Source organism: Crocodylus siamensis, chromosome 5 (genome assembly GCF_052110815.1).
Source record: "Crocodylus siamensis isolate JL-2025a chromosome 5, ASM5211081v1, whole genome shotgun sequence".
NCBI lineage: Eukaryota > Metazoa > Chordata > Crocodylia > Crocodylidae > Crocodylus > Crocodylus siamensis.
In genome coordinates, this window is record NC_143399.1 from 46,808,486 (window position 1) to 46,833,758 (window position 25,273).

The window sequence follows — 25,273 nt, forward strand, 5'->3', positions numbered from 1 at the left end:
TACAATTTGCCAATACGTTTCAAGCTAGACCTAGTACTACTGCTGCCAACACAGATCTGCCAGTGTGCTTTAAGGCTGACTTGAAGCATCCTCCTCTGCTTTTGCTCTGGGCATTTCTTGAGCAGAAATTTACAACTGTGGCAGGTTATACTGAAATGGTTGTTGTCATCAGAGAGCACCAAAGTGGAGTTAGGGTGAGAGAATCACACCCCTTTTACTTGCAGTATAAGCATAACATGGACTCAGACTTCCAGAGTCAGTATATGTTTGTTCCTTGATACAAAATGTGGCATATCAGTCTTGAGATGCTTAAAGATATAATGATACTTCTAAAGAGCTATATTTCACTTGGGTAACTGCCTTCTGCCTCCTTGTGGTTTTGGTTGGATATCTAGAATTTTTTTGCTTCCTTTTCTGAAACAGTTTGCAGTGTTCCCACATCCTGCTGGTTTCCAGGATGGTGGGTGAAGTGACCTCTTTCTCTGTGTCTGTCATGTGCATTGAAGCTCCTTTAGCATCACATTAGCACTTGCGTGCCCCTAAAACCTCCTGTGGCTTTTTTCCCCCTACCCCAAGATTTCAATAGCTTTGCTGCTCGGACCAACACTTGTGGAGAGCTGCGTTCTGCTCATGTGGGCCAAGATGTCACCTTGTGTGGATGGGTTCAGTACCAAAGGTAAATGCAAACTGAGTGGACAAAAAAGAAGCTAGAATGCCAGAGTCAATTCAACCCCTATAACTTGGTTCTTGTTATGCCAATATTGTTTTATACTACTCCTTAGTTTCCTTCCTATGCTACCAAGATTGGACAAAGCACCTTGCTAGGAATATCCCTTGCATAGGGTGCCTTTCTTGTTAGTGAATAGCGTTATATGTTGGATACTGTGCTGTTAGATTAATTAGTGTGTTGCTGGAGGTGCTGTTATACAGATAAGATCTAAAGCCAAGGTCCTGATTTCACCTCTTTTAAAGATTCCCTGGGACATTCTTCAAACACTGTTAACCCTGGTGTCCTGACCAAGCTCCCTTTTGGGTAATAACTTGCCACCGGCTTAAATATCCACTTCCTGTTGTGCTCATGTATATTTTATTCTTTGCTTTCTGTTATAAACTTTTGAATAATATTACCGTATGCTATTGTCCACCATCCCAAGACAGGTAGCTGCATTACAACTGGAAAAATGACGAATGCATTTTTGGGGGGATTCTCCCAAATATTAAATAGAATAAGTAGCTTTATTTGAATATTTAATATAACTTTGTCTACTATTAAAGGTATTCTGTAACAAACATCCCAACAACATCCCAGTATTGAATAGTCAGAAATGATAGTAGTATGTGGATATTGTAAAGTTCATTGTGGCACTGTGTTTAGACTATTTTTTTTAAATTAAGACAATAGTTTACACTTGCAAATACTTTAATTTCTTTGATGGTATGTACTAACATTAATTAATCTTTACAACAACCCTACAAGGTAATTAAATTACTATTCCCATCTTACAAACGAAGATACTAAATCAGTACGTTTGCAGCAGCTGTTAAATATTTGTATTCAACTGTATTTTCAAACATATTCTCTAGGTTTAAATTACTCGTATGAAGCAAGGATCATGTTGTTTGTGCATGCCTTTTTTACTACAGTACTTAATGATGCATGTTGAGAATATATATGCATTATTATTGATAAATTAATAAATAAATTAGCAAGTGTTAATTATAGTGTTAATTCAGGCAGTTTAAGAAATGAGTTCATGGTATGTTGTGTTAATATTTGTAGTGTAGCTCCTGTGATTATGTTTTGTGAATACCATATTTTCTTACATATAATATACCCTGAAATAAGGTGTGCACATTCTTTTTTTGTCTTCATTCTGCTGTTCAAAAACATCTTTCCTTATAGTAAGTAACTGAGTAGCAGCAGCTCAGCAACCTAACCTGGTCCTTGCTTTCATCCCTGTGGATCGAGTACAGAGTTGCTTTTGCTTTTACCTAGCAGAAACCATATTTCCATAATATGGAATATTATATAAGTAAATACTACCATATTTCCTTGCTTATAATGTGCACCTAAATTTTAAGCAGCTGTTTTTTGGGGGGAAAAGGTCTGTGTTGTGTGCTAGAAAATACAGTAATCAGTAATCTTCATGGAGTAGACAGTACTCTGATTTAATTATGGTCATACTGGGCCAGATTCTAATTCTGCCCATTAGGTACATGTAAGCAGACTTGGAAGTAAGTCATATGATTTCTGTATTTGATAGCCTACTTTGTGCAAGTTATTTCATAGTATATCACTTCTGAAATGAGCTCTGACTCATGAAAGCTTATGCATTTCTAATTCACCCTGCCTTCTGCCTTACTTACTTACTTACTTACTTAAGGCTAACACATCTAACTACCTTTCTGTCCTATTGTTTTAGTTGGGTTACACCAGCGGAACTGAGGTCAGAATCTCAGAATTTGACTCTTTGCATTTATAATGACTCTTTGCTCTTTATCTCCCAGAATTCTGCAGTGATATTCTAGGTAGAATTTATTGGCAGAACCATACACTTTGTCTTGGAAGAGTGCTGGGTAGAGCTCCGATAAACATTTTTATGATTATAGCAACAAGTTATTGTGCTTTTGCCATTCTGTAGGGCCATAATGTATTTCATCCGGTGATATACTGCTCAGTCAGGTAGACTGATAGTTCTGTTTCCTGAAGCAGAGGAAACTGAGATTTTATTACAGATTTGTAGCATCAGCTTGACATGTGGATGACCCAGGTAAAAGCTTCTGATGAGAAGATTAATGTCAGTGCTTTTTATTTTAAATTTGTCTTATCTTTTGTTTTCTTGCTTAGACAGACTTTGTCAGCTAATGTGTGTGTTCAGCAGTGAGCACTTTATAAATGTCACATCAATTGTTTAAAAACTCTTATTCTCCATGGATTTAATGTTCAATAATTCAAGTTCTGATGCAGCTTTTGTTTTAAAATTTCACTGAATGCCTGAATCTGGTATGAATTAAAGATATTTGTTCCAAATACGAGTCAAGGAATATTGGTAGTGAAAACCAATCCTAGGGGTGTGCGGGGCCTGTGCAGGTGAAAGTCGGGGTGGCGAGCGGCTGAGGCGTGAAGCTGGTGGCACATGCCAATGGCTGTCCACAGGACCCCCCAAAGCACAGGATGCAGGACAGTCACCCCGATTTCCCCACCCCGTAGGACGACTCTGTCTGTATTGTACATGTGTAGTTTTTAAAGTGTTCTGAGATTAAAATTGCAACCTTAAAACAGTGCAAGCTAGGAACATGGGTTTCAGCTTAGAAATCTGGAAAAGGTTACATTCTCAGAAAAACAACTCTTTTCTTTTCTTTATTTTTATTATGGATCAGGCAGAACCTGTTTCTGGTTCTGAGAGACTTCCAGGGGCTGACCCAGCTCATCATTCCACAGGATGAGGTAAGGGATAATGAAGGAAAGAGTGTAGCTTTTCCATTTTGACAGCTTGTCCACATGATGTTGTGGGCAGAATAAGCTGTCCTGCACTGTCAGACTGAGTTTGTGTAGAGCATAAGGGTACTTGCGGTTTGTTCAGATTTGTCAACATTAGCTGTGGCCGTCAATCCCTGGGTGGATTGCCAGTGCAGCTTTCAATTGGGCAAACTTTGGGGATCCCTAAAGCACACCTACAGAATTGTAATGACGAAAATTCACAGCTGAGATCAGGACCCAGCTGGCACTCTTTTGGCGGAACCAAAGTGTGCTCTGAATGACGAGTTGCTAAATGTTAAGCTTCTTAAAAGGTGGCTTGCAAGGACCGTCTTCTTCCAGGTGTTCTTGCTAAGCCTAACACATTGTAGTCAAGTCCATTACTGGGGCTCCTAGATACTATTGCAATGCGAGTATTGCCATTACAGGTGTCTCATAAAGAATCTATCTAGTGTGAGAACGGGCCATTAGGAAAACAGAAAAAGCAGATGACAGCGACACCTCTGCAGGGTGACGTGAATTTCCATGACGTTTCAGTAAATTTTTCCCCTTCTGCAGGCACATTCCCATGTAAAGAGCATCTTATGCAGTGTCCCTATGGAGTCTGTTTTAAGAGTGACTGGAACAGTCTGCTTCCGGCCTCCAGAGCAAAAGAACCCAGTGAGTACTTTGGAAACTTTGTGGGGGTTTTCTCTGAGTGTTGTACTTCTGGGAAGTGTGTTGAATTTACCAGTGTTTTCTGGCAAGTGGAGTTCACTGCATGCGCTGTGGCATGGGTTTATCCCTGGCCACCTTGTTTTCTTAAGGTATAATAGTTCATCCTGCATGATTTGAAAGAAATGAGAGAAATGATGGCTCTTACAGGCACCTCAATGCACTTTACAAAAATTCATAAATTAAGTCCCCACCACCACCCATTTGAGAGACAGTGGACATTGTTAAGAAGCTGGCATTTAACACCTGTAAGAATAAAAATGAGTGTAGAGCATTCTGCAATACATATTGATCTTTTATTAATAATGCCTGCCCAAGTAAATTCTATTGTTCTTGTTCTATAGAAGCACAGAGCTTTGAAAGCCTGTTCGTTTAAGAAGCAGCGTGCATGCACAGCTCTTGGAAATGGCAGCCGTAGGTGACAGTTTCAAGATGATATATGTTTAATTATTGGGAAACCTGAGAATAGAAGCCAGGATTCTGACTAGGCTCCCTGATACTTGGACATATCACAGAGAATGACAGTGTTAGACTTTACACCTTTTTTAAAGTATGCAATGGTCTTAGAAATGCATTGGTAATAGAGGGTGTTCTAGTCTATTCTGAAAGATGGGAAGAAACAGTATAAGGGGCATGATTGTTATAGAGATGATAGGTGCAGGAAAGAGTCCATTCTAGAATTCAAGTGGGAACTCTATTCTTCAGAATTGGTGTAACCCTTCAAGCTCCTGAGCATTGTAATGTGTACAATAATTTGAATCGTCGCTCTCCTTCATATTAAAGGTCAAAGCTTTGATTGTGCCTGACATTGGGTACATCATAGGGAAAGAGCACGTTATAGGCAAGCAACAGTTTTATTTTCATATAGGGATGGATATGCTGCTGAAGGAGAACAATACCCAGCAGGTCCTGTACTGGGAGTAACTGACTGTGATCTGTACACTGAGGGAGGCTAAGTGAAGACTGTCACTGAGGGAAATTCTCTGCCCTCTGGTGTGCAAGAGGCCACATTTAAATAAACACAGGGGTCCAATTTGGCCCGAAAATCTATGACCCAAAAATAAACCCATCAAAGTATTTTTCAGGGGAATTAAATTTTTTTCTCTTTGTTTTAGAGAATACCGACAGGAGACATTGAAGTAAAGGTGAAGACTGCCGAAATCCTAAACTCCTCCAAGAAGCTGCCATTTGAAATTAAAGAGTTCACCAAGGTGTCTGCCACCCTCTTGTCATAAGACAACTGAGGGTGTTTTTTTCTAACCCATACAATTCCCTTTGAATGGGGAAAGATGGTCATTGACAGCAGAACATTCTTAAAGTGAGCTCTGAGACCTAAAGTCTGATAATAATAAAGTGAAATGCAAGGCATAATTTGTCTTGGTGCATTGGTTCAAATATATATTGATAGTAACGGAGGTGGAAATATGGAGCCAACATCAGTTTCTTGTAATTTGCAATGCAAAACATGTTAAAAGTACTGAGTATATTTAAGATAGGGGAGTTAACATTACTCATATATACAGTCAGGTAGCAGGAGGGTTTACCTGCTGTTTCGATCAGATCAGTCACGTTGAAGGTCAGGTCTTTCAGGTCTCGTGGTAGAGGTCTTCCATCACATAGTTTCATAGTTTCTAGGCTCGGAAGGGACCTAAGCAGATCATCTAGTCCGACCCCCTGCCATGGCAGGAAAGAATGCTGGGGTCAAACGACCCCAGCAATATGTGCATCTAACCTCCTCTTAAACACCCCCAGGGTAGAAGCCTGCACTACTTCTCTTGGAAGTTGGTTCCAGATCCTAGCCGCCCTGACCGTGAAGTAGCGCCTCCTGATATCTAACCTAAACCTACCCTCTGCCAGCTTGTGACCGTTATTCCTGGTCACTCCTGGCAGTGCTCGGGAGAACAGTGACTCCCCCAATGCCTGCTGATCCCCCCTGACTAGTTTATAACAGGTCACAGATTCAGTGCCCTGATAAAATATGGTCCACGGCATAGTGGTGAGGACCAAGACTGAAGAGAGCTAAGCTGTGCATGAATGTGTGATCCTGCATAAGTCGCATCAGTATAAGCATAACTTCTTGTACCTTAGGTTTCTTCCTCTGTAAACTAGGTATGATCATGCTTGCTTAAGTTGTTTGAGATATGTGAATGAAAAGTGCCCCATAAATTCAAAAGAGGATTGTTATGATCTGTTCCTGCACAGAGAAAAGCAAGGATTTGGAGTACAGAGTTTAGACCACATAGCTTTTATTAAAGAACCTTCAGTTTGAGGCAAACTGCACACACACATTCCTGCATATATATAAAAGTGACACCCAGTAATGCATTGTCCTTCATTACCATTTTGCCTTCCAGTGTAGTTTCAGGAGAAGCTGTTGTGGGCATGGTTTTAATTTTGCTTTTTGAAGTCTTTCTTCTCTTCTCTTTAGAAATCTGAGACTTTGCGTATGCAGTATCGTTACTTGGACTTACGCAGTTCCCAGATGCAGTACAATCTGCGACTCAGATCCCAGATGGTGATGAGAATGCGGGAATACCTCTGTAACCTCAATGGTAAGAGAAATACTAAAAAATAGTACCAGATTCTCAGGATTTTTCCTTTTCCTTTTGCTTCCATTTTTTACTGCTGTAAAACTTACCATGGGTTAGAACATTAGGCAAGTGCAGCCCCCATGTGGCCCCTCATATGGTGACTTGCTATCTTTCAGTGGTGACTACAGTGGGATGCTGCTATATTTCAAGGGCACAATAGCAGTTAATCCCTTATCAGATCACAGGTGATCACTTTTGAATGAGCTGTATACAGTAAAGGGGAAGATTTTAACAAGAGGTTGGTGAATCCTGGATGCCTTATTATCTGGCTGCCTAACTTCAGGCATATTAAAAAGCCAGTTTTTCAAAGGGCCTGCATTCATCTTAAAATTGATGATCATTTTAAAGTGTTTAGTTAGCTTAATAAGAGGCTTTTTAGCTTATAGGGGGAACTGGAGACTCCAAGTCCAGATGAGATTTGTGGGTGCTTATCACCTCTCAGGATCAGGCTGTAACTTCACAAATAGTTCTTAATCGTCTTAAAAAGAATTAGATGAGTCTACTGGTTGCTGAGTAGCTTCAGGTTGTGTCCCACCTCTCAAGATGACGAGCTACTGACTAGCCAACTTGTTCCAAACCATGCCATCCCCCTACTCTGATTATTTAATTTTTGAAGCATGTTTTGTTTCTTAGGGTTTGTGGATGTCGAGACTCCAACACTATTTAAGAGAACCCCAGGGGTATGTATACTGCTAGTTATTTTGGCCTGCTGTGGTTACACAGATCACTTATTTACTTATTATCCTAGTCTGCCACTGTGTCTTTATTTGTAGTTATGTTACTATTTACCTGTTTACCTGTCAACTTCTTATCCATCAAATGGATCCTTTAGAGGCATGAGGCTGTGTCTTGGGCAAAGACTGGGAATCTTCTGGTATCAACACCCCCCCCAACGCTGCTTTCTTGCAAAGCAATGTGTTTTGCTGAGTGTGAATCCCATCTTTGGAGGACCAGATTCCACAAAAACCCATTCCTTCAAGCATTTCATTCTGTCCTCATGCATCTCTGAGCGGGTACATCACCATGGTATGCCCATTTGAAAGTGTGTATTTTCAAGTCTTGTATTCTGGGTTTGTATTTTGCAAGCTAATTACTGTATACAATAGAGAGCAATTGCACAGGAATTGATGAAAGTGGGCTCTGCCATATACTTAACTGATATACAATAATCTTATTGATTTAAGAAGGCCCATATAAGTATAGTGGGGTAGCATTTTTTGTGGATCTCTGAAAGCAGATAACGGAAAACCCCAACTTTTGTAATTTTTAAAACTAAATGGGATACAGCTAACTAACTCATATATACTGTTGGGAACAGTAAAGTCATATGTGAGGGAGTTCAACAGGATGAATGCACGTCTTTTTTCTTCTCATTTCTGTTTAGGTTTTTTATCTTTTATAAACCTGTGGATTAAAATTAATCCTTTAGAATAGTTGTTGTCTGAAGGTAGCAATGTATGCTGGGGTTACCATGTGTGGTGATAGTTACAAACATTCATCCAGATTCTGCACTATAATAAGTCTGTGCCTGACTACAAGAGTTCTTTTGGAATAAGTGGGCCTTCCATGAATATCTCCAGGGCAGAAGCTACACTGTTGATACTGGATCTGGCTCTGCAGTTGCACAGAATCCAACAGTTAAAGCACCTTCCTTTGGTGAAACAGAAGTGGGATCAAGCCACTATGAGGTTCTGTTCCACAACTCACTGAAGCAAATGGAAAGACCCCCATTGACCTCCAGGTCCTATGGATTTTAGCTAGTTGACCGTAGTGACAAGAGAATTCTGAAAACAACCTGAAGTTATGACCATTTTCTTTAACCAGCATCCTTGCCCTGCCTGATCATCTTTAATAGTGCTAAAATGGCCTTGACAATTTTAGCTGTTCTGTTCCTGGCACAGGGAATGCCATGTTATTGAACTACATGAAAAAGAAGGAAGGGATGGGCTCCCAAATTAGGAAACCAGTGCATTTGTGTACTGAGCTTGTATACCTTTTCCTTTTTGCAAAGAAGCCCCTTGAAGAGTTTTCAGTGCACAGTTTTCCCCAACTCTTCTCAGTTTGTTAACATTGTTAAGTCATCCTTCATGGCGGTACCTCAGTCTCCCTTCTTCCAGTAGAGGACAGAAATAATTTCATAGCCTACTCAGTAGCTTTCCAGAAGTTTTGCTGGAGAAAATGCCAGGTATTTCATCCCCATGGCACTAACCAAGTTGCTGCTGCGAGACCCTGATGGCCTGTGGAACCTGATAGTGTAACTGAGATTCACACCTACACTTTATATGTGGCAGTGCAGTGTACTAACGGCCAGACCAGCGGGACTGACTCCAGTTGCAAGAGTGATGATTAATTTCTTTTCACTAGCTGTTGCAAAAGCTGTCTGCCCACCCCTTTTCAACCATTATTTATACCTAGTTCCTGCATCTGAAGTCAGGTCAGTTGAAGAAATCCTGGACTGACTTTCTGCTTAGATCTGCCATGGGGGACAGGCAGCTTGCCACAAGCATTCTTCTTGCTTGTCACCTCTGCACTGTAGAACTGAGGGCAGAAGAGTGATGCACCCAACATTGCTCTCCTAGAGTCTGCTACCTAACTCAGAGTCAGAGGGGATTTGCAGGGTGGTGCAAGTTCATGTTGGTATGTTGTATGTAACTCACAAGCTTGGACGTGTATAGAAAGCCTATGCCGTAGCTGCAAGCTAATAGGAGGTAGCAATATGCTGAAAGGTAAAGTGGGCTGGTAAGCTCTTCTGTCTTTTATCCTACCCTGCCACAGGCTACCTCTCCAACCATTTAGTGGGTAACTTATGTAAAGTGAAACTTACACCTCTAGGGATGTGACCTCTGAACATGGTCCATCATCACTTAAAAAATACAATAACCTGGCAGGACTGTTTGGAGAGATCTGGGTCTTGGATCTCTTTGCTAAAAGGGATTTCTAGGTAATAAAGCTGCAAAAACATAAAAGTGTAGTGTGTTTGAGTAGTTGTTTGCAAAGAGAGCAGCACCTTGAAGTTGTGTAGTATTTTTCTTCCCTGTTTTCTGGAAAAACATTTCTTCCTCCTCTTTGGAGAGACTGGGGAACCTTTTCTTCCCTGTCCCTACCCTCACTCCTGCAATCCCATTCCAAAAATTGTATTTCTTGTTTTAAAATTAATCCATTTCTACTATAAACAGGAAAGCTATTTAGAGCTTAGATGAAGTGACTCTGCATTTGCAGAGTAGGTCAGGCCAATGGTCCATCTGGTCCAGTATTATTTTCCAAGTAGTTATTAATGACAGATGTCTTCTGATGTTCATATTCATTTAACCCAGTTTCTGTGCCTCAAGTATGCATTGACCAACCTGCCTCATCCATCTTCCCAGCAAGGCTTAGCTAACTGGGCTCTTCAGGCATTGATACCTTGGGAATCACCAAGAGTACCTTCGATGCAACTATATGCATTAGTTTTTTTCCTGGTTTTCTGTTGAGGTCAGAGAGATGAGAACCCTACAGCCATTAACCAAAAGAAAGGGAAAACAAAGAATTTGCCATTCATTTATGTCATTGGCATTTGTAATGCTCCAAAAATGTACTACAGTACATGAAATAGAATCAAATCTCTAATGAAAGTTAAGCTGCAGCATCTTAAACCTATTTTATTGAGGCCTGAGTTATTGTTACTTAGTTTTCATCAGTTGTGATTTAATAACATATGCACTGACAGTAACCACGGAGCAGCCAATGGGCAGAAAGGCCCCACCCTGATAAGTTGTTCATGTACCCATGCCCTAAAGTAAGAATAAAAATAATTAAATCTTTTAATGAGATAAAACATCCTGTAAAATCCCCTGACACCATGTATTTGCATAAGTCTGAATTTCTGTGCCGTAGGAAGAGATGACTTCCAAGCTCTGCCTCATGACCATCTTATGCTTAGTTAATGTGAGGTTTTATACACTGTTCCTAATTCTCATAGAGTGCTCATCCTGTTCCTGTGAGTCTCATTCAAAGCTTTTTGAAGTTTGGAAAATCAGCCATCAACTTCAGTAGGCTCTGAATTGGGTCCCTATGTGTCCAGTCCTCTCTTGAAATTTACGAAGTTCTTTTACCTCAACCTTCTCATGTGGCAAGATACAAAATGTCAGCTGTATGCTGTATTAAGAAGTCTCTCCTCTCTTATTCCATCTTTGATACTAGGGTGCGAAAGAGTTCCTGGTACCCTCCAGGGAGCCTGGTAAATTCTACTCTCTGCCTCAGAGTCCTCAGCAGTTTAAACAGCTGCTCATGATTGGAGGTCTGGACAGGTGAGTGCTCCTTTTTTATAAAATAAGGACCTCAGAGGTCTGTTCCCTATTTTATTTTTTTAATTTTATTTTTGTGGGGGGGGAGGGCAAAGATTTCAGTGTTTGTTCAGGAACTTAGAGCAAATGGTTTTGCAGCTGAAGTGACCTCAAGTGGGGGAATCTTAAAGTCTTATCATCATTCACTGTGACTTCTAACTGGTGTTCAACTCCCAGCCCACAGGTAAGATCCAGCCTGCAGAGCCCCATAATCCAACCCATGGGTCTGGAAATTTGGCAGTGGGGGAATGGTAGCAGTTAACACTACTATTGCTCCCATGCTGCCAGATTTCAAAGTCCCACCCAGCTAGACCGGCCCTGGCCAGGCTAGCCCCCCACAGAGGGATAAGGCCCTGTTCCCATATGGCTGGATTAAGCCAGGGCCCGGTGCAGCCACTTGGAAATGGCTTGGCCAGGGTCCAGTGCAGCCATATGGGACTGAGTCCCAGGCAGCCCATTCCCACCTGGGTGCATCAGGCCTTGTGTGAGCTGTTCCCACATGGCTGCGTGGGCCCCAGCTGGGCCAGTACCACACATTGGATCAGGTCCACGGACCAGATCACAGACAGACCTGGCACTGCTCATCCAGCCCACAGGCCAGGAAGTTCAGACATCATTGATCTAGGGACATTTAGACACAAGAATCCCACTGGACTAAGGAGCTGTGTGACCAAATCCCCTATTTGCATATGAAATTTTCAAAACTGTCTGAAAATTTTCCATATTATCATGATTCTGAACATAAATGCACATAGACTTCTTGGAGATGGGAAGGGCTGAGGAGCAGAAAAGGGAAAGCATGGTGAATTCCTCTCTTGCACTGACCTACATGGCTTAACTCCTACTGAGATGAATTAAGACCACAGTGTGTGATTGAACTGGATAAGACACGGTCACAGTTCATTCATGCAAAACTTTTGAACATATCTGCAATAAAATCAGGAGGTGTTTCTGAGGTATCTCCTTACTGCTCCAGAACTTAAGGTCTGACTGGTTGAAGACCAGTTGAGAGTGTGGAGAAATCACCCCCCAGTCTGCCTCACTATTGTAAGCAGACAGCCCAACCCACTTCCTATGTTACCTGCCTCTGTGACTGGCTAGGCTGTAAAAAAATTCCAATGGGAGGAGGAACCTGCTTCTCCACTGTCTCAGGTTCTTGCAACCACAGGTCATGTTACTGGTCATCTCACCTGGTAGGGCTGATGTCTTTTGGAAGCACCGGTCAGCAGCCAGTAGGTCTGCTTCTGGTTGGAACTTAGTGATGAGGTCACAACAGATTTTTAAAGGGTCCCTCATCGAGGAAGAGGAGCAGACATGTTTTAGAACACAGCAAACAAGCCATACAGCCTATAGAGAAAGAGCTTGCTTAAACTCTGGATGTAAATGTGAGTAACTTACCTAAATTTTAGCTCATAATTTAGGATGAAGTGATGTAGAAGCATATCAAAAGGCTACCAAGCCACTTCTGTTTGCTCAGGGTTTTTCTTTTGATACTTCTCTGACCTGTACCCCTCCCCATGCTTACCCTCTCCAATCAATAAAGCTATCCATTACAGCAAGCCTTCCTGTACCTGCTTGAGAGGGATTAAGTAAGCCTTTTGGCTCCCTTGCTCAGATGACTAAAGGAGGCTACTGTTAATGCTTCAGACTATAAGAAGCCCCCTAATATATCCTGCTGGGAGCAAAGCACCCCCAAGATCTACAGGGTCTGTGTACCCTGGGTGGGTACAGAGCCCTAACAAAGACCAGACCCTGGATGGTGGCAGCGATTACCCCAGGCTTGTTGGGCTCTGGAAAGGAGTCTGGATGGACGTAGGCACCCCAGGGGAGACACTCAAAGCGGGGTTTTGAGCTGGGTGCAGTGAGCTGGATAGCTCAGCACAACAGCGCCCCCTACTGGCCTGTCACAAAGAGGAATGTGTCCAAAGTCAGTTCCTGAATACACTGATTTGTCAACACAGATCAATATAACATAGAGACCTGAAGGGAAAGAAGTTTTGTTTTAGTTGAGCAGTTTTAAATGGCAACAAATATAGTACTGACAGGGAATCCCCCAGATGCTGCTGCCTTTGATGGAATCCCCACCTGACATTATCAACTCTCTGCTGGATAGTTGCTCATCCTGTTTGGAGTCCTTACAGGAACTGTCATGAATGGAATGTGTAATCCATTTTTCACACATGGTTTAGCTTAGGGTGCTTTTAATTTCAATTGCAGGTACTTTCAGGTTGCCCGCTGCTATCGAGATGAAGGTTCAAAGCCAGACAGGCAACCTGAATTTACTCAGGTAACTTTTCCCTTTTGTATCACTTTTCTCTCTTGAAGTCATGACACTAGCAAGGTATCAGTCAAGTTAGGAAGCCTTGATTGGAATTGCTAGCTGCATGTATTGTTGGTCCAGCCCATCCAGTTGGTGTGAGGCTTGCTCCTAGTCATTCAGCTTGAAAATCCTTCAAGCCTTGTGCTTGTTGCTATGCATTTCACATGCCTAATAAGTGGTTACTGAGCTCTGGGATAAAGGAGGGATTCAGATTCCACAGAGATGAGTTTCAGCTGGTGGGAATTTTGGCACCATGTTCATCAGGCCCAGTAGTGACATTTGAGCTGCTCTCAAAGTTTGGCTTGCTTCCCTCCTGCTGGAGCTGTACAGCTGTCTTCACAGTCATAGGCACCTGGACAAGACCAGTTAGTCCTGCTCATTCCTGAGGATTTCCTTGTGACTTCTCTCCCTCAGAGTCCTTAGCATCACTAACTGGCTATTTAGCTTCTAAGCAGGGGATGATTGCTGATAAACTGAGCAATATTTTGTGTCTGCAAGATAACAGATGTATGCTTTATGTAAGGCTGGCGTGGTATACACAGAAGGCAATGTAGAGGTGTCCTTATAGACTAACACAGCTAACTACCTCTCTGCTTGTGGTATATACATACACATAGGCGACGCGTAAGAGGGGCGTGGGGGGCACGGGGTGGGGGGCGGCACATGCCCCCCCCAAGAGTGCTGGTGCCTCCCCTGACAGCGAGTGCTCTGGCTGGTAGGGGGGCATGGAGAGTGCTAGTGCTGCCCCTGAAATTGGCTCTGCTGTCGTGCCACCAGCATTCTCAGCCACTGGCCACTGGGGGGCGCTCCCCTGCCCCCCCTCCAGTTGTGCCCTGCTGGTGCCCCGCTAGACTCAGGAGGCACCAGTTGCTCAGGTACATACAATATTTTGAAATCAATCATCTTTATTTGTACAAAGCCCTTAGGTACTCAGAGGAGGTAGGTGGGTGGAAAAGAATGCAGTTTCCCTGGTATCCGTGGATGTATAATGTCCTGCTTCTTCTGTCTTTAAGATAGATATTGAGATGTCATTTGTAGACAAGTCTGGGATCCAGAGGCTGATTGAGGGCCTGCTCCAGTATTCTTGGCCTGAAGAGAAAAGCCCCATAACCATCCCTTTTCCTTCCATGAGCTATGCTGAGGCACTGGCTGCTTATGGGACTGATAAGCCAGACACTCGCTTTGGTATGAAGGTGAGCTCTCTTTTCTCAGAAGCATCTATCCTTTCTCCTTCCTCTTAACAGTTTTGAACAGTTAGTGTTCAAATCTTAATTCTGCACACAGGTGGAAGGTTGGGGTTCTTGATGCCAAAACCTCTACTGTTTTGGAAGGCTCAAGAAATTACTGTAGCAGGTCCCTTAAAATGTGGGAAGCTTGGCCAGTAGTGTGGTAAAGCAGTGAAGCAGTATGGCTTTGGGGTCTCCTATCGTGTTTTCCCCTGTCCCTTTTTGGGAGGTGCTCTTTTTCTCACTTCAGCCCTAATGATATATTAACACAGATGACAATCCTTGTTATGCTTGGATCAGATGACTGAAGGTGACTTTTCCATCATCTGTGATATGTGCAGGTATTTTTCATATTGCCAATGAAAAGAACTGAGGCTCAGTGTCTTGGTGGTTTTTCATAGAACATTATTTTTTTACTTTAAAGCCGATTTAGCACTTATGAAAGGAGTACTCAACAATCTGAGGAACTGAAGTCCCTGAGTCATTCTCAGAAACTGTACAAGCTTTTCTGCACTCTTCACTGATGCAAGGTGGTCTGATGGGAGCCAGGCAAGAAGCAGCCTAAATGTTTAATGAATGTATGTGGCTGTACCCAGGATAGTATCCTGCTTCTCTAAAAATGTATCTTCACCATTTTGATTACTATACACTGTTCTTTCCAGGGTGACTAGATTTCCAAAGAGCTTTTTTTTTTTTTTCTTGGATTCCCTTTCTGTAACTGCTCATAGACAAGTTTGTTAGTGCTGTGCTCCCTCAGTTTTATAAACACCCTGTGGTTTCTCAGAGCAAACTCAGCCATCCAGAGGGGCTGGTATGGAAGCAGGTGGAGGATACCAAAACCATTTCCACAACATGGGGCCCTGTTAGTATTGCCTTATTTTTGTGTGTGCTCTTTGCCTCTCTCAGATAATTGATGTCAGTGATCTGTTCAGGAGTGTGGACATTGGATTAATTCAGAATGTTCTCAGGAAGCCCCAAGGCACCGTCAAAGCCATTTGTGTTCCTCAGGGGATGGTAAGTGATGTGTTTGTATGTGATTGCTAGCAAAGCTCAGTGCAAAGATGATAAATGTTTAGAAATGAATGAGTTCTACTGATTTGAATTTATCATCATTCAATAATAACCTTGCTCCTGCCACAGCGTAACTGGCCCCTTTTGAAAGTTGTGTGGCCCACTGCTACCTGTGACTGATCAACTGCCTCCCATCTGAGACTGTAGGGTTGGACAGTAGGTGACACATTCACTTTAGGAAGGCAGCCAAAGGGTGGCCAGAGCGTTAAGGTTGGAGAAGAGCAGGGAAAGGTCTGTGAAGTTTATAGCTAGCTTTGGTTAGGTGAGAACTGCTGTGTTTTGCATCTGGATAATGAACTGGATTCTGAAACAGGTTCGTGTTCAGTATTGTTCCTTCCAGGGCTGGTGAGAACTCAACACATTACATACCCTAAATGATTCAGGACATTATTTTACAACAAAAATGCTTATATCACAATTATGTAAGAAATGAAAGGTTGTGATGTGATTACAGTGCTATGAGGGTTGTTTTTCATACAGGAATAAAGTAAACTTGTCCAATAAAATACATGCTGGGTGGCGCGAAAGCTGGTGGATACTGGTTTGTCTCTTGACACTGTTGTAACAGATGCAGTGTACCTGAAGAAATCCTAAAGACCCAATTTTGAATTGTGGAATAGGATGCTTTGGCCTGTTTCTCACTAGCTGTTGCAAGTGTAACAGTGAAAGGTACAAATTGATGGCACACCAGTAAGTGGCACTGCTTTATATATTAAAACACATGCAAAACTGGAATGTTGAACATTTTAAAACCAGAGTAGCTTTAAAATCAAGAGTTGTATGCAGGAGTAGATATAACTCCTTTTTAAGATCTTGGTCATTCTTTTTCCCCAGAGATGTCTTCAAAATAAAGATCTTGAGTCTTTAAAGGAAACTGCAAAATCCCGGTTTAATCAGGTAAGTCACAACCATGTGTATAATGTAAAGAATTCATTTGAAAGGGGCTGGTAGCAACTGTATCTAAAGTAATACAGGGAATTTACAAGCAGCTACAAGACAGAACAGTTGATTAAATTCTGTACCCATATGTATGAAAATTTATGTCACTAGAGGTAGTGTTGGCCTCTGACAATAAGAAGTCTGACAACTGTGTTTATTGCATAGTAGTTCTATGTGTCTCTACTCTGTCCTTGAACACTCATAAATGAAATGGTAAATATTTGAAGGAGGTTTATAAGAAGGAAGACATCTGATGTGGAAGGTTTTTAAAAGGCACTTCCTACTTTAAGACGGTTTTTGACTCTGTACTGCATCTCTCATGGGAATGTATTACAGGCAATTAACCTACTTCTTATTTGTGCCTGTCTCTTGTTGTAGGAAGTTTTACACTTGGTCCTGGGACCTGATGGGAGCCTGAAGTCTCCAATGAGTAAATTTCTCAACAGGGAGCAGCAGTCAGAACTCATCAGAGCCCTGAACATTCAGGTGGATGATGTAGTGCTGCTGGCAGCTGGAGAACACAAGAAAGCGGTAGGGAAATTCCTTGTCTTGGAACTGAACATCACTGGTTATATTCACAATACCTGGCCTCTCCAGTTCCCTCCAGCTTAGGATGCAGAGGTTTATGAATGAAGTCTCACAATACCCCATTTTACATATGGTGATGGGAAACACAATGAGTTTAGGTGACCTGTCCCAAATTGTATCTCTAGTTTCTGACAGAGCTGCCTTTTCTGCACCCTACTCAGAGATATGCAGCCTTCCAAGCAAGCAGCAGCAACTAACAAGTTGTTTGTCTATTCAGGTTCTTTCTACTTTCCAGAATTATGAGGCATGAACCCAAAGAGAGGAACCATTCTTTTCTCTAGATCACGTTGTGAATTCAGAATCCCATACCCATGGGATCCCTGTTCTAGCTTTTTCCTTAAAGCCTGGCTGGCTTGTGGTAATGTGGCTTTAAATGAGCTTGATGCTTCATTGATCAGATCACTGTTGCAACTGGGACTGCAATGCTTATCTTGCTGAGCCCAAAGAAAGTTTTTACAACAGAACGCATACCTGGCATAGTGGTGAAACCCCAAGAAATTCATAGTCTGTTCCTGGGGTCGTATACTCAGCTGATGTAAATCAATGTAATGGAGGTCAGTTGACTGATGGACCTGTCACCTCGGGACCCTGTCCCTTGCACTTCAAGATGGGCAATTCTTGATTCAAATGCACTTTAGAAACAGTGCTTACAGTTCTAGCAGTGGCTCACCAGGGACATGGTGGTATCTAATTATTAAAACCAGGAAGCTGTGAATTAATGTAGGATTGTATTTTTGGCTTTACCATTGACTTTTTCTGTAACAGTGACTTTCACTCCACCTCTATTTCTAACTGTGTAAAATGTGGATAATGTTGCATGGTTGTTATGAGAAATCATTAAAGTCTATAAACTGCCTTGAGACCAGGGCACGAGAGATGCTGTGAGGTGCAGAATATTTTGTGGTGTTTTTATACTGTGCCTCACTGCTCAGCTATGTCATTGGCCCTGTGAGAACAGTGTTTAGGTACACAGTATCTAGCACCCCCTGGACCACTCTTTCACAGCAGCTGAAATTCTGAGTACTAACATTGGCTGTGTTAACAAGAGGTGAACCAGTACTTTGAAAGATGGCTATTGCAAATATACAGTGAAACAGACATGATGGTTTCTGCACATAATGCTGTCCCTGGAAAGCAGTTTCCCTGCTCCAGGAACAATGGGGCCCTTAGTAAACCTTTCTGGTCATGTCATTAAACTGGATTCTTTTTTCTATCTGGTTGGCAGTGCTCTGTATTAGGAAATCTGCGCCTGGAGAGTGCTACCCTTCTGGAGGCAACGGGACTAGTGCTCCGGGATCCCACTGCTTTCCACTTCTTGTGGGTGGTGGATTTCCCCCTGTTCCTTCCCAAGGAAGAGAAGCCTGCAGAACTGGAATCTGCTCACCACCCCTTCACAGCTCCCCACCCATCTGACACCAGCCTCCTCTACTCTGAGCCCACAAAGGTAACTAGACCCTTCACATTGGCCTAGTTTTCTATGTGGAAATTTCCTGAAACAGTGGGCAAGGTGTAATCATAGCTATTGTATCAAGGGGTCTAAACTACATACTGGCTCAGAAGAGATGTATTTAAGGTTACCCCAAGCTAATAAACACCAAAGTATGTGTCACCCTCAAAGCTAATTTATCTCCACTGGGTAAATGGGAAATACTTGCTTCTGGTGGCTACTGGAAGTCAGCTGGCCTGGTTTTTCCCCTGGAGTCACTGAGGATGGGTTCAGCTTCATCTGCAGTGTGCCAAGGATTGGAGCACTTACTAAATCAATCTGTTTCAGCTTAAGGGGACACACTTAGATTGCAAGCTGGGTGTGTGGGAGTTTTTGAGGTGTAAGGGGGATTTACAGGGACAGTGCAATGGTTTATTATGCCCCAGGGCGAAAAGAGAGGGTTCTGAGTTATTTTCAGCGTTGCATACCATAGGCAGACTTGCATAACAAGCAGATATTTATTTGGGATCATGGCAGCAGAAATGGCTTTAATTTGGTGTGCTTATCCCTACCCTAAAATCTTTGATATGAATAGATACAATGAAAAGAGCTGTAAACAGTGGTTATAAGAGTCTTTAGCTTGTGCTTGTCTGACCCATGATACAATCTGAAGGAGAATGCTTACTGAGCATGTCACCAATCAGGAGTGAAGGCATGGACAGCTGTGGATGGTTCCCTGGAGTGGAATGACAAGGGGCATAGCACATCAGGAGCGGAGGCACTGGAAGAGATGTGTTGGGGAGATGCTTACATTATGGCTGCCTTTGTGCAGTGCTGTTGGGACCTGATGCCAAAGTCCATAGAAATAAATTTGTCTTCCTGTTGAGTATAGATGGCTTTGCACCAGATCAACAGTCCATCGTTTGCCGAAGCACAAAATCTGATACACCCAGGGGAATTCTATGGGGAAAGTTTTACTGTTTAGTTCTCTAAGCCTTTTGTCAGACTCCTGCAAAATGCCTGAGAATGCACTGATAAAGCAAAGTTTCAGCATCTTATTCTTCAACAATTGCTTGTTTGCAATCTGTTTGACAATGGATCTGAGTACAGAAAAGTGCAGCTCTGCTGTGCTAATGCACTTGTTCAGTTTGTTCTCCTTTCTTCTCAGGTCCGTAGCCAGCACTATGACCTGGTACTGAATGGCAGTGAGATTGGAGGTGGCTCCATCCGAATTCACAGTGCACAGCAGCAGCGTTTTGTTCTGGAGAAAGTGCTGAAGGTAACAGCCTGCAAAAGCTTTCTCGGCTGTCTTGGGATTTTTAAATTCCACGCATTTAAAATATCAGTTGTAGAAATATAAAGGGATAGGGGCCTATGGATCTTGCTCGTGCTAATGCTTTTTGGTAGTCACACCTGTAAATGTCATCTCTGTGTGTACATAACTCAAGAATATCCTTGGCTCCTGAGAGCACTTGTGAACATGATAGTAGTCCTTAGCTCCTATGCAGTGCTTTTCTTCTGTAGATTTTAAAGTGCCTGTCACGCACCAGTGGGAAAGCTGGGTCACAGAAAGGGCAAGTGACTTGCCCAAGGTCACCCAGCAGGTCAGTGGTAGAGCCTGGGTTTCCTGAGTTCCAAGCAAGTGCTTTATCCAGTAGGCTACACTACAGATCCCAGCTTGATTGGGGGTGGCATGTTAATTCCACCTTTTCCCCGGTGAGGTGTGGAAGTCCTGGAGTTTCATAGTTTCCACGGTCAGAAGGGACCTGAGTAGATCATCTAGTCCGACCCCCTGCCATGGCAGGAAATAATACTGGGGTCAAACGACCCCAGCAAGATGTTCATTTAACCTCCTCTTAAACACCCCCAGGGTAGGAGCCTGCACCACCTCTCTTGGAAGTTGGTTCCCGATCCTAGCCGCCCTGACAGTGAAGTAGCGCCTCCTGATATCTAGCCTAAACCTGCCCTCTGCCAGCTTGTGACCGTTCTCACAGAGAGCAGTGTTTTCCTGGTTTCTCGTTCCTGTACAGTGTAGCCTCCATTTCAGTTAAAGTGAGCCACTTTTTACTGGGTTACAGAATCTTTCTTTAATTCCCAGTGTGTCAGTATGGATTGTGATTATTAAATGTAACTAGAACATTGAGTGAATAATTGTTTGATTTGTTTCCAGTGTAGAATTAAAATTAGTGCTGCATTTTAAAATAGTGCCATATAGTAAACAATGCATGTGACAGCTGTCCTGGAGGGGGACAGTTACTACTTGGGATTACAGGGTGCTTTGTTAGGCATCATGAGGTGGCTCCATTTTGTTAGAAATAGAGGTAGCAAGTGAATATTGCCCCACAGTACTGCAGCTAATGACATGGGATGCTCACACTGAAAGGTAGTTGACTTAGCCTTCCTCCTCCATCTCTACCCTCACTGGAGTCCCCTGTGGTACAGTGGTAGAATCCTTGTCTACCACACAGGACATCTAGGTTCAGTTCCTAGATGTTTATACAACAACAGCCATGGAGGCACCAAATGTCTTGACTTAGTCTAGCATTTGGATTCTGTCTCAATGGCCTAAAGTGGGGGTGGAAGGGTCTGGGCAGCCTCCACTCCTCCTTAGTCCTGCCTAGGCATTGAAGCATTGAAGGTCTGAGTTACCTCCCACACATACACCACAAACTGGAAGGATTAATGGTTGCCAAACCAACTGCCTCCTCCCTGCTAATAAAAAGTGCCTGTTCCTGAGAAGGACCCTTTTCATGTCACATTCCAGGAGGACCCTGAGCTGCTTTCTCACCTGCTTGAGGCTTTGGCATGTGGAGCACCCCCGCACGGAGGAATTGCTTTAGGTAAGTGCATTTGAGCCAATCCCTATCTGATACATTTCATCAAGCAGCCATAGTAGTGATACTTTCCTTTGGCATGTCTATTCCCAAATCAGAGGAAAAAACTAAATGCTGAGAGGCTAACCCTGCCCTGCCTGTGAGATGGAAATTGCCATTCTAGTTATTTCACGTTTATGTGAACCTGAGGCACTTTCTTTCTCTTCATCCAGCCTGCAACTTACAGACAGGAGCTGAATCCTTAGCAGCTCTTAACCTGGTAACACCAGAGAGGCATGAACAGTGCTCCCAGGTCAACAGCTGGTATATGAGGAGGAGGGCAGTTTTCTGACCACCCAGCCCCAGATGTACTGATGTGTTTCTTACAGTCCTTATCTTAGAGTTGGGCTTGGGCAAGTGGTTTCTGAGAGTGATTCTTGACCATGGCCCTCAAAATAGCATGTTCATAGAAACTGGTCATCTCTTCCATTGTCCCAGAATTATTTCCCTACAACTGCATGTCTATAAGATTTGTGCAGCATGTCTTAAAATGTTCTGAGCAATGACTCAGTTCCTGTTTCCTGGATCATGTCAGCACAGAATTTAATCCTAAATCCCTCATATTAATATCATCCCATTGCTCCTTTTTGCCACTCAGGCCTCTCCCTTCTTGTTTCCACCCATTTTATGTCTGTTAATTGTCTCGCCCTCTTAGACTTTTAATTCTTACATGGCTGTTGCTGCATCAAACTTATGTATATTTAGCTCTGTGGGATGAATTGGGAGAGGCTCTAAACATTTAAGAGCGTGTTCTTAAAACTCCAGAGAGGTGAGAGTAGTAAAGTTGCTGAAAAATCCAAGCTGTGAGCTTCCTTTCGTCTCTGGGGTGCTTACGATGTCACATCTTCTGCCAGGAAAAAACAAAACAAGGCAGGAAGTTTGCACCTGAGATTGCTGAAGTTTGCAAAAATGTAGGAATTAAATAAAAAATGCTTTGAATTCAGTGTGATTTGTTCACTATACAATGACTATGTAGCATTTTCCTTTTAGAAACTTGCAAGTTTGGGGGTAGATTTTAAACTAAAACTTGTGTATCACCCTTGATCTTTCCATACAAACCAGTTCCTCCAGTCGCCTAATTACTTTTGTTCCCCAGGTCCCTCCAGTGTGTCTATACTATGCCTGTTCGGTACCAGCTTGCCAAAGAAAACATGCAAGTAACCTATTCTGTTGCCTACTTTTAGGACTTGACAGGTTGATCTGTCTCATCGTTGGAGCTCCAAGTATCCGAGATGTCATAGCTTTCCCCAAATCCTTCAAGGGATATGATCTTATGGGAAGCGCTCCAGACCAGATTGGTCCAGAAGAACTAGAGCCATACCACATCCGGGTTGCGTGGCCTGTGGCAGAAGTAGCAGCAAAGAAAAACTGATTCAGTGCCAGTGATTTGAGGCTGTTCAAACTACTGGGATTATCTCCACTCTTATCTTCCAACTGCCAAAACTTTGTGCAGAAACATCAGCTGATCCAAGATATATACCAGTTGTTTTTGCATTGATGTTCCAGAAGTGAAAGAAACGATATGAGGGCACTACTTGTAATAGTGACTGCTCTTTCGGGGACAGCAGTGGAGGGAGTAAAAATGGATAAAAGACCAAACTGTGTATTTTCTCTCTGACATAGCACAGAGGGGAAGGTTGGGAGCCCTTGCATACAGTGTAGTGTTGGGCTTAGCCTTAGGGGGTACATTTCTCTGAAATGTCCCTCATGAGAGTATGTGCACTCCCACCCACAAAAGATCACATGTCTGGTTCCTTTTAAAGTCACCTGAACTGCTAAGAATCAGTCTCATCAAATCATGGTCAACTGTGCACTACCAACCTTCCTGTTTCAGAAAAGAACAGAACTGTCCTGGGCTGAGAGCCACATATTGTCTACAGAGGGTCTTCAGCACGGCCTCATACTAGCCTTTTCCCTTATCTGCAGGCCAAGGATCAAACTAATCAACCACACAAACTACTGCCAGGCATTCAACAGTACCTACTGGTTTATTGAAGAGCAGTATAAGTATGCAAACAGCTCATCAATTATTCTTTTATCTTAAAAAGTTAATGTAACTGGATATGACTATGTGCAGCCCTTGTGGCGCAGAGGATTAATCACCCTTGTAATGGAAAGTGAGCCTGTTATGGGGCCTGTGATCCTGGTGTTTGAGAGATTCCTACTTCTGACTTTATTTACAAATAAAGACTGTCCAACAAGTAGGATTTTCTCTTTAAACCTCAAGAAGGAAGGGAGATATGGGATAGTGTTTCCCAATGTGGAGGAGCCCCAGACAAGTTCAGGCAGCTGTTAGGTTGGCTTGCAAAATGGTAACAAAGATGAAAGCTTCTCAGACTCAGATTTATTCCATCTTCAGTTCTGAATGTGCTATGGCAGCTCTGGGAAAAGCAACAGGTAGCAGCTCTGGTAACAGTAACAGGATGTAGCAGCCATACATTCTAACTCTAATACCAACCAGCACAGCCACTATTGTAGCCAAGTGCAATGCGTGTGTACTGTGTTAGAAGTGCAGATTTGGGCAGTAGACTGCCCATCTGCTATAGCCTTTCTGCTTAGATCCCACACTCCCAGCTGTCAGAGCAGGCTTGGCTGCAAGGACCCACCAGTGAGTGTTCTCTGCTCCATAGGCTGGAATGAGTTGAGAACACAGGGAAAGAAGATGCACCTGTGATGCTCTCTCTTAGGCCCCCTCTACATGTGCAGGTAAAGAGATATAATGCATGATCCATTCAACTGTGCTTCCTGCCATGCCACGTGCATGTCAGGAGGCATGATTGTGAGATCATGCACTAGATCCCATTGCATCTTAAAGCTGGTGCAGGGGGAGTCCAATCCCAGGGCCCACAGCACCAGCAAGAAGCAGGCTTCCATGGCTAGGAACCCCTTTGCTGATAGGGCTTCTAGTCATGGAGGGGCTCCAGGGCACTGAGCCCACTAACAGATGTAGAGAGAAAAAATGAAATGAAACAGCACTTTACTGGAAGATGCATCACTGATTCTATCAGCTATTTCATAAAAGCACCAAAAAGCCCCACTGAAGTGCCTGATCTATACAGATGCATAATTTGAGCCTGTACTGCAGTCTGGGGGGGCATGTGTCATCAAGCTTTTTGGGGGTTTTTTTTTTCATGTCTAAGCAGCCAGAGATCCCTGCAGCTCTCAGTGCCAGTTGTGCCACAGCTGCGGGACTCTCTGCCCCAGGGGTGTATTGTGCACCTGAGCGGCTGGAAAAGCACAGCAGCTGTGGTCTCCCACATTGCAAATTAAAACTGGATAGAAACCAGCTCCAAAGTTATTACAGACACCCCCTGCTTAGCGCTCTTAATTGGTTTCCAAAAAACTGAGCATTAAGTAGAACAGCATTAAGAAACCTGCTGGCAGCTGTACAATGCCTGTGAGCATTATAACAAAACTCACTGAGCACTAAGTGGAATCAGGTATCGATGTAAAACAAGTGTTATAGCAAAACAGTGCTAAGCAAAACAGCGCTAAGCAGGGGTCACCTGCACACATTTTGGAGCAATAACTTCATAGCTGGTTGAAACTTTTAAAGGCTCCACATGCAGCCAGTCTAAATGTATTGCACAGGTAGTTGCAAAATAGATATAATGTCTGGGGGAGAGAGCAGCATGTATGACTAACAAATACTGAACCAAACTCAATAAACTACACCGTGTCATGGCCATAGCACTTTTCATGCTGCTTGTTTTGGGTGCTCTGAG

At 42.9% G+C, this 25,273-nt stretch overlaps 1 protein-coding gene across 3 annotated transcripts in view; it reads left to right on the forward strand.

The window, feature by feature from the left end:
• DARS2 (aspartyl-tRNA synthetase 2, mitochondrial) overlaps positions 1 to 23,749 on the forward strand; it is a 27,857-nt gene extending 4,108 nt beyond the window's left edge. For all 3 annotated transcript variants that reach the window (XM_090046788.1, XM_090046791.1, XM_090046789.1), the window contains exons 3-18: positions 577 to 676; positions 3,382 to 3,448; positions 4,037 to 4,138; positions 5,308 to 5,403; positions 6,621 to 6,744; positions 7,417 to 7,463; positions 10,963 to 11,069; positions 13,323 to 13,392; positions 14,439 to 14,618; positions 15,558 to 15,665; positions 16,557 to 16,619; positions 17,040 to 17,192; positions 18,475 to 18,693; positions 19,844 to 19,954; positions 21,440 to 21,515; positions 22,733 to 23,749. In XM_090046788.1, the coding sequence (XP_089902914.1) occupies positions 577 to 676; positions 3,382 to 3,448; positions 4,037 to 4,138; positions 5,308 to 5,403; positions 6,621 to 6,744; positions 7,417 to 7,463; positions 10,963 to 11,069; positions 13,323 to 13,392; positions 14,439 to 14,618; positions 15,558 to 15,665; positions 16,557 to 16,619; positions 17,040 to 17,192; positions 18,475 to 18,693; positions 19,844 to 19,954; positions 21,440 to 21,515; positions 22,733 to 22,920 (1,811 nt within the window). In that variant the 3' untranslated portion in view covers positions 22,921 to 23,749. The remainder of the gene's footprint in view (positions 1 to 576; positions 677 to 3,381; positions 3,449 to 4,036; positions 4,139 to 5,307; positions 5,404 to 6,620; positions 6,745 to 7,416; positions 7,464 to 10,962; positions 11,070 to 13,322; positions 13,393 to 14,438; positions 14,619 to 15,557; positions 15,666 to 16,556; positions 16,620 to 17,039; positions 17,193 to 18,474; positions 18,694 to 19,843; positions 19,955 to 21,439; positions 21,516 to 22,732) is intronic.
• Positions 23,750 to 25,273: the final 1,524 nt, after the last annotated feature.